Source organism: Muntiacus reevesi, chromosome 2 (assembly GCF_963930625.1).
Source record: "Muntiacus reevesi chromosome 2, mMunRee1.1, whole genome shotgun sequence".
Taxonomy (NCBI): Eukaryota; Metazoa; Chordata; class Mammalia; order Artiodactyla; family Cervidae; genus Muntiacus; species Muntiacus reevesi.
Window position 1 is genome coordinate 267,085,791 of NC_089250.1, and position 14,369 is coordinate 267,100,159.

A 14,369-nucleotide genomic window follows, 5' to 3' on the forward strand; every position below is an offset into this window, starting at 1 on the left:
TGGAGTGGGTTGCCATTTCCTATTCCAGGGGATCTTCCTGAAGCAGGGATTGAACCCATGTCTCTTGCACCTCCTGCATTGGTGGGCAGATTCTTTACCACTAGCGCCACCTGGGAAGCCCCTATATATGTATATGCACGCACACACACACACACACACACCCTTTTTTTTTTTTTTTTTTTTTTTTTTTTTTTTTTTTTTTTTTTTTTTTTTTTATATTATTTTATTAGTTGGAGGCCAATCACTTTACAACATTTCAGTGGGTTTTGTCATACATTGACATGAATCAGCCATATAGTTACATGTATTCCCCATCCCGATCCCCCCTCCCACCTCCCTCCCCACCCGACTCCTCAGGGTCCTCCCAGTGCACCAGGCCCGAGCACCTGACTCATGTATCCCACCTGGGCTGGTGGTCCGTTTCACCATAGATAATATACATGCTGTTCTTTCAAAACATCCCACCCTCACGTTCTCCCCCAGAGTTCAAAAGTCTGTTCTGTATTTCTGTGTCTCTTTTTCTGTTTTGCATATAGGGTTATCGCCACCATCTATCTAAATTCCGTATATATGTGTTAGTATACTGTAATGTTCTTTATCTTTCTGACTTACTTCACTCTGTATAATGGGCTCCAGTTTCATCCATCTCATTAGAACTGATTCAAATGAATTCTTTTTAACGGCTGAGTAATATTCCATGGTGTATATGTACCACAGCTTCCTTATCCATTCATCTGCTGATGGGCATCTAGGTTGCTTCCATGTCCTGGCTATTATAAACAGTGCTGCGATGAACATTGGGGTGCACGTGTCTCTTTCAGATCTGGTTTCCTCGGTGACACACACCCTTTTGCAACAAGAAACCGAGAACCAGGAACTATGGGGGCTGAGTGGGAATGGATAGAAGAAATGATGTTTCTGTTGGAAACCTTTGGAATAGTTTTTTAAATTTATTTATTCATTTGGCTATGCCTGGTCTTAGTTGCAGAACTTGGGATCTTCGATCTTTGTTGCAGCATGTGGGATCTAGTTCCCTGACCAGGGATGGAACACCAGCACCCGCATTGGGAATGCGGAGTCTTAGCCACTGGATCAGGGAATAGTTTTGATTTGGGAACCCGTCAATGGTTTACGTGTTCACAAAGAAAATTCAATCAACAAGAATAGGGAACAGAACTAAAACCAAATACAAAGAGAAACAAATGAACCTAACTATATTTCAAAGAACAGAACCACAAAGAAGACCAAGAAAAAATAGGAATTAATCCTAGTAACTTATGAATAAGGTGTAGATGGATGGATGGATAGATAGAGGATAAAACAATCAGCAAATGAATTGTGAACTCTCATGTTCAAGGGTTGTTAGTACAGTTGTAACAACTCTGAACCTCTCTTGGGTATTTTGTAGGGTAGAACATAAGTACGTTTATCAATGCTATTGGCAGCTAGAGTTCCCACTGTGGGGGAAAACAAAGATAAAATGGGGAGTGTTCAGGAATAAGGCAGTGGTGCTGGGGCCAGAATGAAAGACACTGATGCAAACTCATGATTTTAAAACTTGTGTGTGTTTCCTAGCCCTCCTCAGAGAAAGGGCCTCAAGTCAGGGACACCCCAGTAGCAGTGAGGACTCCTAGAGCCTATATTTTGGTTTCTCAGCACCTACTTTCCACTGGGAAGAACCAGGACTCTTTGGAGAAACACTAACTCAAGAGTTAAGGCAGAACAAGTACAAGAAAGTCTGGACTATCTTCTTGTGCCAGAAAACAAGGAAGTCCTCGGGGTTGAGGGGGGCGGGGGCGGAAACAATGGGCTTTTAAAAAAAACCAGCTTGAGGGCACTCCCACCAGAGAAGTCTGGGACAATTTGAGCATCATAATAAGTAATGAGCACTACGGATTATAACTCATAAAGTAAGAATACATGAATGCTAACTGACAACCCACAAATACACTTAAGTTCTTCCTTAAGTAAAATGCCATTTTCTAAAGGAAGAAGAAATGACAGAGTTAGAAAAATCACTCTTTGGCAGCCATTACAGTAATAATTGGACTTCTCAGGTGTCTCAGTGGTAAAGATCTCACCTGCCAATGCAGGAGACTCTGGTTCGATCCCTGGGTCAGGAAGATTCCCCTGGAGAAGGAAATGGCAACCCACTCCAGTATTCTTGCCTGGGAAATCTCACGGAGAGACGAGCCTGGCGGGTTACAGTCCACGGGATTGCAACGAGTTGGACACAATGCACGCATGCACAGTAATAATTATTCAGACAAAAATCATCATTATGAGAGGCTAGAGTGGAAATGTGTTGGGAAATAGGATATTTACACGGTTTCAAAGAATCTCCCTGGACCTATTCATTACAAAGAGGGAAACTCTCTATTGGAGAAAACTGGCTGACAAAGCGATCAAGGTCAACATCACTAATTACAGGACAAACTGATGTTACATGCTCCTGGTGTAATGCCCACAAATGACACAATACCACCTCAGTGGTATTTCACCTAAAATGCACAGCTTGAATCTAATCATGGAGAAAGATCAGATAAGCCCACATTGAGGGATATCCCACAGCACAGCTGGGTTGGGTACTCCCAAAATGTCAAAGTCATGGAGACAAAGAAGTGTAGATAAAGGGAGCCAGGACAACCAAACGCAGTGTGGGATCTTGGCCAAGAGCCTGCAGCAGAATAATTAAATTAACTATCACGAGATGCTGTTGGAATAATCATGAACTTTAAATATGGACTATTTAGAACTGTAACAATGTTCAAGCTCCTGATTTGGGCAAGGGCACTTTTTTTATGTAAGAAAATGGTCTCGTGCTTAGGAAATAAGCACTGACGTTCTTAATGACGTTCTGTAATGTCTACATCGAGCTCTCAAATTCTGACAATGTTATTTTCAGTAAAAAACAATTACCCAGAGAGAGAAAGACAGACAGAGAAAGGGTAAAATGGCAAATTACCAGTCTTGGTGAAGGATTGATAGTTCTTTGTACTATTTCTGCACCTTTTCTGCAGATTTGCAATTATTTCAAAGTAAAATTTAGAGAGGGGGAAGAGAAAAAATGAAGGGAGGGAGGCGGAGGGAGGAAGGGAGGGTTCTTCAAAGAATTTCAAGGCTTATTGAGAAACGCGTGGAATGTAAATGGTCTGGCCAGAGCCTTTGTTGCCCTGTTGATGACACTCAAAGTGACATCTCTGCTTCCATCTGAGGCAGTTGTCTTTGTTGGAACATTTTCAGGTCTCCATTCCCTCCAAACTCAAGTAAATCCGTGGTTCTGGGCGGTTCTGCACTTGAGGCGGGAGGGTTGGAGAAGGCAGGGTGACTCTTGCATCCTCCCCTCCTCGCGGGCTGGGCCAAGGGCTCCTGGGCTTCAGGGTCACTGACCTTCTGGAGCTTGCGGTCCACGTTCAGATAGCGGTTCCTCTCGATCCGCAGGAGATCTAGCTCCTCCCTCAAGGTTGCGTTCTGAGCCAGCTGGATGTCAAAGCGACAGATGACCTGGGGTGGGAGAGGGTGCTGAGAGCCTGTCCGACACCCAGCCTGCCTCCATTCTCCACTTTCAGCAGAGGAGACGGCACTTGCCAGACTGGGGGCCCGTTCTCAATTTGGGGACCCCGAGAGTGTCACCAAGGATCCAAGCATCAGCCTCCTTCCCAAGGGGACCCTCCATCCCTCCAGGATCGTGTCTCCTGACCTGGTCCACCATTTCCAAAACTTGACTCCTATGCTCAGGTCTTCCCCTAAACCCCAGAGCTCGGACCTGGGGACAGCCCAGAGGCGGACCCTCACCTTGTCCAGCTGGTTTTCGAGACTCTTGATCCTTCGCTGGCTCTTGACCTTGTGATCCTGGACGCATCCTGGAGACCTGGCATTCTTGCTGTGGGCAGAGTTCCGGCTCTCCCATTCCTGGATCTGGGGAAAGAGGGTGGTACCTGTTGGTTGACAAAATGTGGGAGAGATTGAGGGAGGGAGGGAGGGAGGAGGTGAATGGGAGGGTGAGTGACTGAGGGCGGTTGATAGGAGCAGTCCTTGTGTGCCTGGCCATCAGCTGGACCCCCTTCTGAGATCAGTACCCAATCTTCCATGTGGGTCTGGCTTCCAACCATAAGAAGCCGCCCTGCTGGCCACAGACCCAGGTCTAGATAATCCTTTTTTTTTTTTTTTTTAAATTTTATTTATTTTTGGCTGGGCTGGGTCTTCACTGCTGCACAGGCTTTTATCTAGTTTCGGGGAGCAGGCTTCTCCTTGCGGTAGCCTCTCTGGTTGCAGAGCACGGGCTCTAGGGTTCACAGACTTCAATAGTTGCAGCTCCTGGGCTCTAGAGCGCAGGCTTAGTAGTTGTGACGCACAGGTTTAGTTGCTCTGCAGCACGTGGGATCTTCCCGGATCAGGGATCAAACCCGTGTCTCCTGCATTGGCTGGCAGATTCTTTACCACTGAGCCACCAGGGAAGCCCCAAGATAATCCATTTAGAGATGGATGTGTGCCCCAAGCTGAGCCAGCCTGAATCCTTTCTGGTATTTTGGGAGAAACGTGTGATCTGGGTGGATAAGTCACCACTCACAGTGGACAAGGTGGAGACAAGAGTCTGAGAGTGAGATAGACTGGGACCTGGGACCCCTTGCTGCAAATGCTTGCCCCTGGACAAACATCTCCTCGAGTATAACCTTTAAAATTGTATAAAATCTTTTTTTTAAAGGGAAGAAAAAAATAGATGAAGACAAAGATCAGAGTGATGCTTCTACACACAAAGAATGCCAAAGATCTCCATTAGACCAGCAGAACGTAGGCAAGAGACACAGAACAGATTCTCAAGGCTTCCAAAGGAACCAGTCCTGCCCGCATCCTGATTATGGACTCCTGGCCTCCAGAACCGTGTGACAATGAATTTCTGTCATGTAAGCCACTCTAGGAAATGAATATATGCGCCAAGGCACTCCAGAGCGTTGCAGCAAACTCAAAGGGACAACCATAGGGATATTTTAAAATTTGAGGGAGACACATGGACATTGGTCAGACACCACATGAACTTGGAGCTCAAGGTCGTTCCCAGGTTCAACAGGATGTGGCACTACATTCCTTTGGACGATACATATTTCTGAAACAGTTTTTAGCAGTTGCTGCAATTAAAAAAAAAAGAATCAAAATTCCAAAATGGTGCCATTGAGAGAAATTGGGCAAACCATACAAGGACTTTTCTCTGCTTGTGAATCTATCCTTATCTCAGTAAAATTTCAGTTTGAAAAAAGAAAGCAAGTGCTACACAGAAGTCAGTATGGAATGAGTGGTGAGTCCAATCTAACCAAGATCTGAAAAGCTGCACAGCGCCCCAAAGGCACAAACATCCCACAGGTAATTGTGGTTTTTAAAAACTAAACACGATTTTCTTCAACTTATGTGTGTGTGTGTGTGTGTGTGTGTGTGTGTGTGTGTGTGTGTATTTTTTTAAGTGGTTTCTAGGTTGTTATGATGCAAACCCTTACTGGGTTGTTCAGCCAAGCTGCTATAATAGAGTTGTTAGCAGTGCAATACTGGGGCTCCTCAGACAGTGCTTGAGAGCTCAAGTTACATTTTCAGGAAGTACATGAGTTCAATCGCTGGTAGCTTAAAATTGACGATTATACTAGTTTCCCAGTTCTGCAGAAAAATTACAGTCTTCTTCAGTATTCACAGATTAGTTCCAGGACTCCCCTCAGACACCAAAATCCAAGGATGCTCAAGTCTCTTATATGAAATGATGTAGTAGGGACCTTCCTGGTGGTCCAGTGGTTACAACCCTGCACTTCCAATGCAGAGGACCAGAGTTTGCTCCCTGGGTGGGGAAGATCCCCTGGAGAAGGAAATGGCAACTCACTCCAGTATTCTTGCCTGGGAAATCCCACGGACAGAGGAGGCAGGTGAGCTACAGTCCACAGGGTCGCAAAGAGTCAGAAACAACTGAGTGACTGAGCACACACACAGATATTATGTCATTATAAAAATATACCACAATTTATTCATTCAAATATTAATGTACATTTGGGATAATCTGGAGCTAGATGATATGAATAATGCATCTATCAACACTTTTTCATGAATCCTAGTTCCAGGGTATATATCAGAAGTGGCATTGTTGGGTGGGAGGATGGGTTACTGACAAATCTAATCCAATTTCTACTGGGGGATGACTTTGGTTTACTTCCTTCTAACACCATTTCCATGGAAACATACTGGGTTTAAGGTAAATACAGAATGCCAGCTGTGGTTCCCAGGCAACAATGTTTATTATAAAGGTGGCCCCTGATTGTGAACTATATCGGACTGGAAGGACTGTGAGTGGACTTGTAGACCCTGGAGGCTTATGTGATCATGAATGAATAGAAAACTGGTTTCCTTGTGGGGTGTTTCTTATAACATAATATATTCCTGGTGGGGTCTTACAAGCTGCTCTGATAATTGGTTACAAGTGGTGGCTCGTGTTGAATATAAAAAAAATCCCCATGGCAGGGTGGGCAACACCCACCCATATGGTGTCGTCCAACTGAAGATGCTGAGACATATCCCCTGAATACTCAAGGAAGATGCACTGGATGCTGTCGTGCAAAGATGCTGCTGTTTCCTGTCCTCTGTCCTTCTGCAGAGTTAAGTGAACCTGGTGCCAAGTGACAGCCTATTGGATCCTATGAGTGTCATGGTCAGGTGGAGCCCAAGACTTTTTCTGGTGACCATCTGTGTGGAGTGGATGCATCCCCAGACCACAGGGTATGTCTCTCTTCAAATTTAATAGATTATGAGGGAAAAAACTTTTCAGAATACACATGACAATTTAGACTCCCTCCAGCTGGTGGGGTCTTATGAACCAGCAGTTCTTTAAGAGTTCCCACTGTTCCTCCTCTCCCCTGCACTTGGTGTATTTGGACACTCACTTTTGAAAATCTAGTGAGTGTGTAATGATATCTCCTTATGACTTTTCTCTTTTGGGGGGCTGTGCTGGGTCTTTGTTCCTGCCTGCAGGCTTTCTCAAGTTGCAGAGAATTGGGGCTACTCTCTGCTTGTGGTGTGAGGGCTTCTCATTAAGTGGCTTTGCTTGTTGCAGAGCACAGACTTCAGGGCAGTGGGCTTCAGTCGCTGTGTCACAAAGGCTTAGTTGCCCCAGGGCATGTGGGATCTTCCCGGACCAAGAATCGAACCCATGTCTCCTGCATTGGCAGTTGGATTCTTTACCACTGAGCCACCAGGAAAGTCCTATGGCTTTCTCTTTTTATTTTTAAATTTTTTCCTTTTTGGCTTCTCTGCATTACATGCAGGATCTTAGTTCCCTGACCAGGCATTGAACCTGTGTCCCCTGCAGTGGAAGCATGGAGTCCTAGCCACTGGATTGCCAGGGAATTCCCAAACTGTTCTTTTAAGTAAATCTTAGTCATCTTGTTCACTTCACTTCTCTATAAATCTTAGAATCTGTTTGTCCATTTCATCCATTAAAACTAAAAAACTTATTGTTTTGATTGGAATTACATTGATTTTATAAATCAGTTTGGAGATCTGACATTTTATAACACTAGCTCTTCCAATCCATGAACATGGTATACATCTACATTTATTAAATTCTCCTTTGGGACTTTGCTGGTGATCCAGTGGTTAAGACTCTGCTCTCCCACTGCAGGGGGTATAGGTTCGCTCCCTGGTTGGGGATCCTGCATGCCATGCAGAGCGGCCAAAAAAAAAAAAAAAAAAAGATGATTCAAATATTAAATTCTTCTTTTGTTGTTCTTCAGTCACTAAGTTGTGTCCAACTCATTGTGACCCCATAGACTGCACCAGGCTCCCCTCTCCTTCACCATCTCCCGGAGTTTGCTCAAATTCATGTCCATTGAGTTGGTGATGCCATCTACCCATCTCATCCTCTGCTGCCCCCTTCTCCTTTTGCCTTCAATCTTTCCCAGCATCAGGGAAATCTTCCCCAGCATTCTTTAATATTCCTCAATACCCTTTTACAATTTATTCTATAGGGGTCTTGCATACTTTCGTTAGATTTCTTCACAGGTACTTCTTTTGACTATTATAAATGTCTTTTTTTTTCTTTAATTTTCTAATAATTACCGCTAATACAGGGAAATATCATTAACCTTTGTTTTCAGCCACAGTGTTAAAATACCTTGTTAACTATAAGCTAGTTTTAGATTCTTTAGGACCTTCAATGTACACAAATAGATCACCAACAAATACTGACAATTTCATTTCTTCCAATTTTTAAATTGTTTTAATTTTTTTTTCCTTCCCATACTGTGCTGGATAGGAATTCCAGTACAATGTCAAACAGAAGTGGTGCTAGCTAACACTTTTATATTGTTACTGATCCCAAGGAGAATTTTTTTACATGTTTTGCTATCAAATATGTTTGCTGTAGATGTTTTATAGTTGCCTTTCATCAAATTTGGGGAATTTCCTTTTATTCCTGGATTGCTAATAGTTTAACATGAATGGATGCTGAATTTTATCATATATATATATATATATATATATATATATCTACATAGATTGTTGCTATGAACTGGTACAATCCAAGGATTGTCTATCATCAGTTTCTGATGTGATAGGTTCAGAAAATGGCAGTAAGCATTCAGAAGCTGTTCTTAGGTGCTGCTGAATTCATATGACAAATCACACAAGCCCCCCACTCTCCTGCCCAGATGTCCACATCCAGATTCCTAGAACCTGTGACTCTGTCACTTGAAGAGGCAAAAAGGACTTTATAGATGTGATAAAGCCAAGGATATTGAGATGACTCAAGGATAATCTCCTGAATTGTCTGGATGAGCTCAATATCATAACAAAGGTCCTTACAAGTGAAAGAGGGAAGCAGGAGAGTCAGAATCAGAGGAGAAGAGATAACAAAGGCATCAGAGTGATGCAGCTTGAGAAAGATCAACCGGTCATTGCTGGCTAAGAAGATAAAGAAAGGAGCCATAGGGACGTCCCTGGCGGTCCAGGGTTTAGGAATCTGCCTGCCAATGCAGGAGAACACATGTTCAACCTCTGGTTGGAGAACTAAGATCCCACATGCCTCTGGGCAGCTAATCCTGTGCCCACAACTACTGAAGCCCACATACCATAGACATGCTCCACAGCAAGAGAAGCCATGACAAGGGAAAGCCCATACACTGTAACTAGAGAGTAGCCCCTGATTGCTGCAACCAGAGAAGACCCGAGAACAGCAATGAAGACCCGGCACTATCAAAATAAAATAAATAATTTTAAGAATAAAAATATTTTAAAAGAAAAGAGCCATAAACCAAGGAATGCAGGCAGCTTCTAGAAGCAGGAAAAAAGCAGGAAATGGAGTCTCCCCTGAAGGCTCTAAGGAACACAGCCCGCTAACACCTTGATTTTAGCCCAGTGAAACTCATTTTGGATTTCTGTCCTCCAGCACTGCAGGATAATTCATTGGTATTACTTTAAGTCAAGTGAGTGGTAATTTGTTACAGCAGCAATAGCAAACTAATACAGCCCACCAAGATATCTAACTTTCAGTCTCCTATTTGTGATCCAGTAGTGTGCAAGAAATCTTTTGGTCTTAGCAAGCAACTTTTTAAGATTTTTTGATGTAGACCATTTTTAAAATCTTTATTGAATTTGTTATAATATTGTTTCTGTTTTATGTTTTGTTTTTTGGGCCCAAGGCATGAGGGGTCTCAGCTCCCCCACCAGGGACTGAACCAGGACTCCCCAGCATTGGAAGGCAAAGTCTTATTTATTTATTTTTTTTTTGGAAGGCAAAGTCTTAACCACTGGACCTCTAGGGAAGTCCTTTGGCAAGCAACTTTTTCTTTTTGCAAGCAACTTCTGAAAATGAAGAGTAGAATTGAAAATAGAATGGGAAAAAAAGAGAAAGAAAATAGAATGGATCCCATGTGGAGAAGATTTGGGGAAACTTTTGTTTCTGATGTATTTATATGTGTGTGTGTTTACATCCATATGCATCTCTTTGTATATGAACTGTGTCACAGTGAGTCCTGGTCCTAAAAACTGAAAAGAACACTAGCCTAGAAAAGTCACATTGTTTCCAGGGTCAAATAGCAGGATCTTGAAGCCAACAGGATGAAAAATCGGTCTAGACTCTGCAGCGTTACCTACATTCTCTTTTTGCAGATGAAGAAACTAGGGCCCGAAGAGAAGTAGACTTGCCCACGGTCACACAGCTCTGATGCGCCTGGACAAGAATTCTATTATAATGCAGGGTGCACTGACTCCAGAAGGTGACTTTTTCCCTCTTAACCGCCTTTTTGAAGGCATGAGGCTGTGCTAAGCAGTAAAGACTCATAATTCCTATGGGAGCCTGAACACAAACTCCCTTGAGAGGATGCTTTCAATAACCCCATTTTTCAGATGAGGAAGGTGAGGCTCAAAGAGGTTATGACACTTGCCCCTGAGTAGGATCCACCGAGTCTGGTCCCAGGACCCACCTGCCTGTCCAGGGCTTGGTTCTGCGCCTGCAGCTCCTTGACCTCGGCCTGCACCTGGACCTGGCACTTGAGCAGGTGACCCATGTTCTCCAGCCTCTCACTGTCCCGCAGCCTCCTGACCTGGCTCTGGGCAATGCTGATCTGCACCCGCAGTTTGTGTCTCACCCCCTCCAGGCGCTGGATCTCCTCACTGCCCAGGCAGGGAGGGGGAGGGGAAGCCAAAAAGGGGCAGAGCTCGGATCACTGAAGTCCAGACACGCTGAGCCTGCCCTCCCCTCTTAGACCCAAGAATGCAACCCCCCACCTCCTTAACAGCCCCCTCCGCGGCTCCAGGGACCCAGGCTCACAGCTGCTTGTTGATTCGCTGATGGACTTCTTTGCTGTAGGCTCGCCTTTCGTCTTCCATCACTTTGCATTGTCGCTGCAGTCGGCTCAGCTCCCAGTCTACTGAAGCATTGGACCAGGCAAGGGACTCAGTAGGAATCCAGGTCCCAGCCCCTCCCTCTCCAAACCCTAGGAATCCTGGTTCCCTTAGGGGCTCACCAGCTGCAGCTGAACTGCAGACCCAGTCCCCCGCACCACTTTAGGGCTGCGTCTCAGTTCCTGTATCTCTCAAGCTTCCTCATCCCTGCATACTGCCTGTACCCTAAGCTAATCTCCCATTTTTCCCCCTAAACCCACTTCTATCCAGGGTTTGGGCATGCATCTGTTTCCCCACCAGAGGGCACTGCAGGGAAGCCTCACAGTCCTCAGGGACCAGAAGCACAGGACCTAGAACTTGGTAAAGCTGAGGACATGTGCCAAGCCCCCCTCCCCGGGGCGGGAGGGACACTTTTCTTGTTACATCCCTCCTGTTCAACCCCACCACCACCCTTCCTCAGCCCCACCCTCCCGCCTCCTCACTCTCAGCTCATCCCCTTGGCTCAGGCTTCATCCCCCCCTGCCTGGACCATCACCCCATCACCCCAGCCTCCTCCCCAACCTCCTGGCCTCCCTTCACAGCTCCAGACGGTCTTTCCATGCCTAGAGTGGTCACAGACCTCCCTGTGCCCCAGTACCTCCAAAGCTGCAGCTCCACAGCCCTGGGGTTCCAGGCCCCACAAACCCGACCCTACCCACCTCTCTGGTCCCATCCACTAGCTCCCCACCCACCACGGCCCACTGGTTCTCAACCAGGATCAATTCTGCCCCCTTTGGCCGTGTCTGGAGACACCTTTGATTGCTACAGGGTAGGGGAGGGTCGGGAGGGTACTACCGGCATGCAGTGGGTAGAAGCCAGGGAAGCACTGAGCATCCTCCAGCGCACAGAACCCTCCCCCTAATATCCAAGAATGATCTGACATCTGACCCCAAGGGTCAACGATGTGGAGGTAAAGAAACCTTGCTCTAGTCACATCCTGTTCTCTCTGCAGAAACACTCTTCCTTTCTGTCTCCTGTTGGTAAGTCCTGGGAGAAGTTCAGGGCCTCACTCAAACTTCTGCAGGAAGTCTTCCTGGTCATCCCACTCCCCCGCCCGGCTCCACCTCCATTCTGGAGGAAGTGTATTTAGCCACTAGAGAGCGCTCCTGAAAACCCTCCCGGTCCCCGGGGCCCCGCTGCACAGGATCTGAAACATGGGAAAACCGAGGAAAAGAATGGATGAAATAAAGAATGCAGCAATTACCCATTCCCTCCAGGAAGGCCTCACTTCCATCCTCGGAACGAGTGCTCCCAGCCGAGAGTCCAAAAGGCATCTTGGCCAAAGAGGGTGAGGCTCCTGTAGGGGCGACACAGGAACCCTTCAGACGGCGAGGAGAGGGCTAGGAGGGTGGGCGATGAATAGCGAGGGATTAGGTACTCTCTTTGAGTCTCAATTCCTCCAGTGAGTCAGAGCGGGACACCTGTTAGATCTCTCCCACACCCCTCCCAACCTCCCACCTCTCACATTCTGTCTTGCGTCGCGGTTCTGACTCTGACACGGGGTCCTCTAGACCCTCGGTATCTCCGAGGTGGGGCTGTTTGGGGAGGAGGCATCACAGAGGCAGGGGAAACCCCCATCCCGGTCGGCTGAGGAGAGCGAGGCCCGGTCCCTACCTGCTGGAGTGCCTGACCTGTCCTGGGTACTCCAAGCTCACTGTTGTCGTCTGGTTACTGGGGAGATAAGGGGCCAATGAAGGTCTGAGGACAGCAGCCGGGGAGGGACCAAGGCCACCGAAGAAGGCCGTGGGAGGGGAGGAGGGGCCGAGAAAGCCACGACGAGGCCTTCAGGGAGATCAGGTGCTTAAGAACAGATGAGTTAGGGGAGCACTACGAGGGGCGGGGCTGGGGCCTGGGGGCTGGGGGCTGGGAGGGGCGGGGCTTCAGGAGTCCTGCGAGGGGCGGGGCTGGGAGGGCCTGTGAGGGCTGAACCGTAAGCCTTGTGAAAGGCGGGACAGTAGGGCGGACGAGGGGCGGGGGTGTGGAGGACTAAGATGGGCGGGGCTGAAAGGGCCTGTGAGGAGAGGGGACTGCGTGAGCCTGAGGCGCGGCGCTTCGGGGCTAGCGAGGGAAGAGCAGAGCAGGAAGGACTGGAGAGGGCTGGGGCTGCGGAACCTTACGAAGGCAGAGACACAGATAACCGTCCAGAACAGGACTTCGGAGCTTTGAGAGGAGAGGGACAAGAATACCTGTAAAGGGCGGGGCTGCGGGCCCTGAGGGGTGGGGCTACGGGGGGTGGCGAGGGGCGTGGCTGGAAGAACACGTGAGAGACCTGGCGGGAGGGCGCTGGAAGGACGCAGGGTTCCCAAGACTTGTAGGGGGTGCTGAGGCTAACCGTCGAGATGATCTGTGTGGGGAGCACGGGCTTGTGAGGGGTAGGCTGTGTGTTTCCAGGAGGGAGAGGCAGTAGCTGAAAGAGCCTGTGGAGGCAGGGCTGGGAGGGGAACGTCTGGAAGACTTTGGAACTGGGCCGAAGTCCTTTGGGATGGAGCGCGAGAGACGCGTGTCTTAAGCTGATTGCTGCTACTGCTAAGTCGCTTCAGTCGTGTCCGACTCTGTGCGACCGCATAGCCGGCAGCCCACCAGGCTCCCCGGTCCCTGGGATTCTCCAGGCAAGAACACTGAAGTGGGTTGCCATTTCCTTCTTTAATGCTTTAAAGTGAAAGGTGAAAGTGAGGTCGCCTAGTCGTGTCTGACTTTTAGCGACCCCATGGACTGCAGCCTACCAGACTCCTCCATCCACGGGATTTTCCAGGCAAGAGTACTGGAGTGGGGTGCCATTGCCTTCTCCGATTAAGATGAAGCTGATTAAGACCACGTTATTTTGATGCTTCATTAGCAGGCAGGCGGAGCCGATGCCGGGAGTTGTAAAGGAGAGAAGCGCTTACCACCGCCTCAGGGCCTCGAAGCCGCTCACTACGCATGCGCGACCAACGGCCTCGGGAGAGACTGCCAAAACCCTCAGCTGCCAGAGCTGTCGGCACTCTGAGAGGCGGAAGTGGGCGGGGCCTAGGGCGCTCCAGGGCGCTCCGTGCCGCCCCTGCTTTCCGGGCACGCCCCCGAGCTCCGCAGGGCACGCCCCCCCCTCTTTGACTGCCGCCTGCTGCCCACTGGGGCCTTCACAGAGCCTGCTGTCGATGGGCGCCGCTCCTAGCAGGCAGGGTGTGCCCAACGCCTGCGGTTTCCTGTGGGAGGAAGCGGCCCGCGGGCGCTCAGCTCGTGGCTTTGGAGGCCCAGGAGAAGATTCCACCACCGCCCTCGGGTACCCTAATTCTCCCCTTTCTGTAGGGCCTTAGCATGGGGGACCCCCCTGCCCGGAACATCTCCAGGGTACCCCAACCTGGCGCTAATTCCACTCTGGGAGTTTGATTCAGAGTCCTAGCTTCCTGTTCTCCACCTCCCCCGCTCAAATTCCATCTCTATAGCCCCTGGTTCCCAGACTCCTCCCAGGACTCAGGTCCAGC

At 48.1% G+C, this 14,369-nt stretch overlaps 1 protein-coding gene across 7 annotated transcripts in view; it reads right to left on the reverse strand.

Moving 5' to 3' along the window:
* Window positions 1–14,369, reverse strand: part of ODAD1 (outer dynein arm docking complex subunit 1) — a 31,075-nt gene that overhangs the window by 11,929 nt on the left and 4,777 nt on the right. Inside the window, exons 1-7 of one of the 7 annotated variants that reach the window (XM_065926419.1) lie at window positions 13,794–13,842; window positions 12,523–12,579; window positions 12,113–12,205; window positions 10,796–10,895; window positions 10,449–10,638; window positions 3,796–3,918; window positions 3,391–3,504 (exon numbers count right to left, since the gene is read on the reverse strand). In XM_065926419.1, the coding sequence (XP_065782491.1) occupies window positions 3,391–3,504; window positions 3,796–3,918; window positions 10,449–10,638; window positions 10,796–10,895; window positions 12,113–12,182 (597 nt within the window). In that variant the 5' untranslated portion in view covers window positions 12,183–12,205; window positions 12,523–12,579; window positions 13,794–13,842. Of the gene's footprint in view, window positions 1–3,390; window positions 3,505–3,795; window positions 3,919–10,448; window positions 10,639–10,795; window positions 10,896–12,112; window positions 12,206–12,522; window positions 12,705–13,793; window positions 13,843–14,369 lie in introns of those variants that run through there. The other 6 variants (XM_065926421.1, XM_065926423.1, XM_065926418.1 and 3 more) reach the window with 6 other exon arrangements.